The following is a 2,233-nucleotide window of genomic DNA, read 5'->3' as shown; positions in this document are numbered from 1 at the left end:
CATGAAAAAATACAATGCCGCAAAAGAAAAGAAAATTAAAAATGACTACCGGTTTCAAGGTAATACTTGATGTAAATAAAAGAAAGTGAGGTATTATTTGCTGATGCCACTTTCCAGATGCACAGAACTACTAACAAGTTGATCACTACTCCCATGTCAGTTTCTCTATAAATATTAATTTTAATTATTGGTTTAAATTCATTTAGATCCCACAAATTTGGGTTTGGAAATGTGACTCACCAATCGAGAAGAAATGAGATTCACATATCTAGTGAGACTTATATAAATTCTATCCAACAAAAAAAAGTATGTCAAAAAAAGAGTATAAGAAAATATATTTCCTTTATGGTATATGTTCATCAATCCTGTTTTTCTAGTTCGAAACCTACCCTCTCATGCCAGCAGTCACGTCCTTTTTAATGTAATTTTGTGATGCGTCAAGTGAATGGATTGATTGAGAGATAAGTCACATTTATTAACATGTTTTAAGTATAACTTGTGAGATTTTTGAGTTAAAAGTTAAAACATTACCTTTAATAACTCAGAAACTTGTTCCAAGAAATTATGAATGTTATCGTTGTAGTTGTAATATATATTAAATAATATGAACCTTCAACTATTACATCACCCTAAATATTTCATAGAAATATGTTGTTGCAATCACTTTGGTTTTTAAGAGAAATAAATTTACAAGCATTATTTTCTTTTACGTACTTAAGGCAGGAAATAGATCTAATTGTAGCCTTATATTTTATTTCGTACGTGCATTGCATATCTAAACTTCATTTCTTCTTCTTTTCTTTCACAGGTCCCCTTGGAATCTTGGTGAGAACTTTAGTATCCAATGTGTTGAACAATCTCTGCACGTCTTGGTTTCCTTTGCTTGCTAGATAATTCACCTCATATTCATATCTTTCATACATAATGGGAAGGGTCACCAGGCAGAGGAACACTGTACAAGAAAGATACAGCAGATCAACAAATTGATAACTACGTTCAATTAATTAGGAAGCTTGATACATTGATAATAAAATGAAATTGAGATCTCACTGATGTATAGAAGATTCAAAGTGGTAAAGTAATTCCCAATGGCTGACATGATCCATAGACCCGCAATTGTCTGAATTTTCAATGACATGATGTTATCTAACAATTATTAAGAAAATAATCTGACAAGAAATGTGAGAGTAATTGAAAATGGTTTCTCAATACCACAAAGAAGAGTGTGAGGTCTTTCCCAGTTGAAATGTCATAAAATCTCCTCAAGAACGAGTTGAATTTTTGGAACAAGAATCTAAAGGTGGGTTCGGGGATTTGAAAATCATAGATTTGTGGCAGGTTCCTGCATAGAAACTTAATAATTTTGCTCCACAAATAATAAAGAAAGCTTATAAATTATGGACAGCATAAATCAATGTATACAAAGTGTAAGATTATACATTACCATGTGATAAGTCCAGCTGCATTATACCATACGAATAGGATGAGCATAATGGCCATGAGGATGTGACAAAGTAGAGTAAGAAAATTGTATTCGACCACTTCAAAGAGGAACCAAATGATGGAGAACCCAGCTACCATTGATGCCGATGATATCTTGTCTTTCCATAGCAATATATCAGCAACTGCAAAATCAGATCAATCTTAATTGTCACAGAAAAGGACTTTAGAAGGAAACATACGTTTTTTCTACATTTGGTCTTTGGAATATAAATGACCAAAAATGCATCCAATGGTTTGAGTTTACTGCATATTCGGTTATCTTGAGAAAAGCCCTCAAAACAACAATTTGGATAAAAGTAGGAAGACTTTCTACCAATCAAAATAAACCCTCAAAACAACCCTTGAAAATGTAAAAGTACAATTAAAATAAAAAGTAAAAGTACAATAAATGTTTTTTTTTCCTAACAAAAACTTATCACTTTAAACACTTAAAATGAATCCCAAAGACGAATGTTAACATTATCCTTAAATTTTCAGATCCTCCATGTTAGAATTTAGAAACACAAATTAAGACGTAAAAAATAAGTGGTGAAGTTGCTAAAATATCTTACGCTTTCCTCCGCCAAGGACTGCATGTAGTGGTCTTTGACGGTCTAACAATCCTGGCCTCTGTGCAGGTTCACGGGAACGGATTGGCATGGTTACAATTTGATGATTGAAATTATCTCCCTAGTGTTAATTTGTTGATTCTCCTGAACCAAGTTCCTAGCACTGTTGTGATTCATGTGTC

The 2,233-nt window shown here is 32.6% G+C and overlaps 1 protein-coding gene across 1 annotated transcript; it reads right to left on the bottom strand.

Annotated features, from left to right (window-relative positions):
- Window positions 1-591: 591 nt before the first annotated feature.
- Window positions 592-2,233, bottom strand: LOC114402869 (reticulon-like protein B14). The gene is made up of 5 exons (XM_028365556.1): window positions 2,055-2,233; window positions 1,445-1,625; window positions 1,213-1,342; window positions 1,051-1,120; window positions 592-952 (listed from the first exon to the last, which is right to left on the bottom strand). Exons 1-5 carry the CDS (start codon window positions 2,140-2,142, stop codon window positions 783-785), a joined length of 639 nt encoding a protein of 212 aa, XP_028221357.1. The 5' UTR covers window positions 2,143-2,233; the 3' UTR covers window positions 592-782.

This window comes from Glycine soja, chromosome 20 (genome assembly GCF_004193775.1).
Source record: "Glycine soja cultivar W05 chromosome 20, ASM419377v2, whole genome shotgun sequence".
Taxonomy (NCBI): Eukaryota; Viridiplantae; Streptophyta; class Magnoliopsida; order Fabales; family Fabaceae; genus Glycine; species Glycine soja.
The sequence above is the reverse complement of the archived record's forward strand: the minus strand, read 5'-3'. Positions and strand labels throughout refer to the sequence as shown.

Bases quoted from the DNA above. Each gene is read 5' to 3' on its own strand.
- LOC114402869 (XM_028365556.1), bottom strand. From the start codon at position 2,142: ATGCCAATCCGTTCCCGTGAACCTGCACAGAGGCCAGGATTGTTAGAC. The intron at 1,343-1,444 runs GTAATGTATAAT...GTTTCTATGCAG, and splicing joins GCAGCTGGACTTATCACATG to GAACCTGCCACAAATCTATG. The intron at 1,121-1,212 runs GTATTGAGAAAC...TTGAAAATTCAG, and splicing joins ACCTCACACTCTTCTTTGTG to ACAATTGCGGGTCTATGGAT.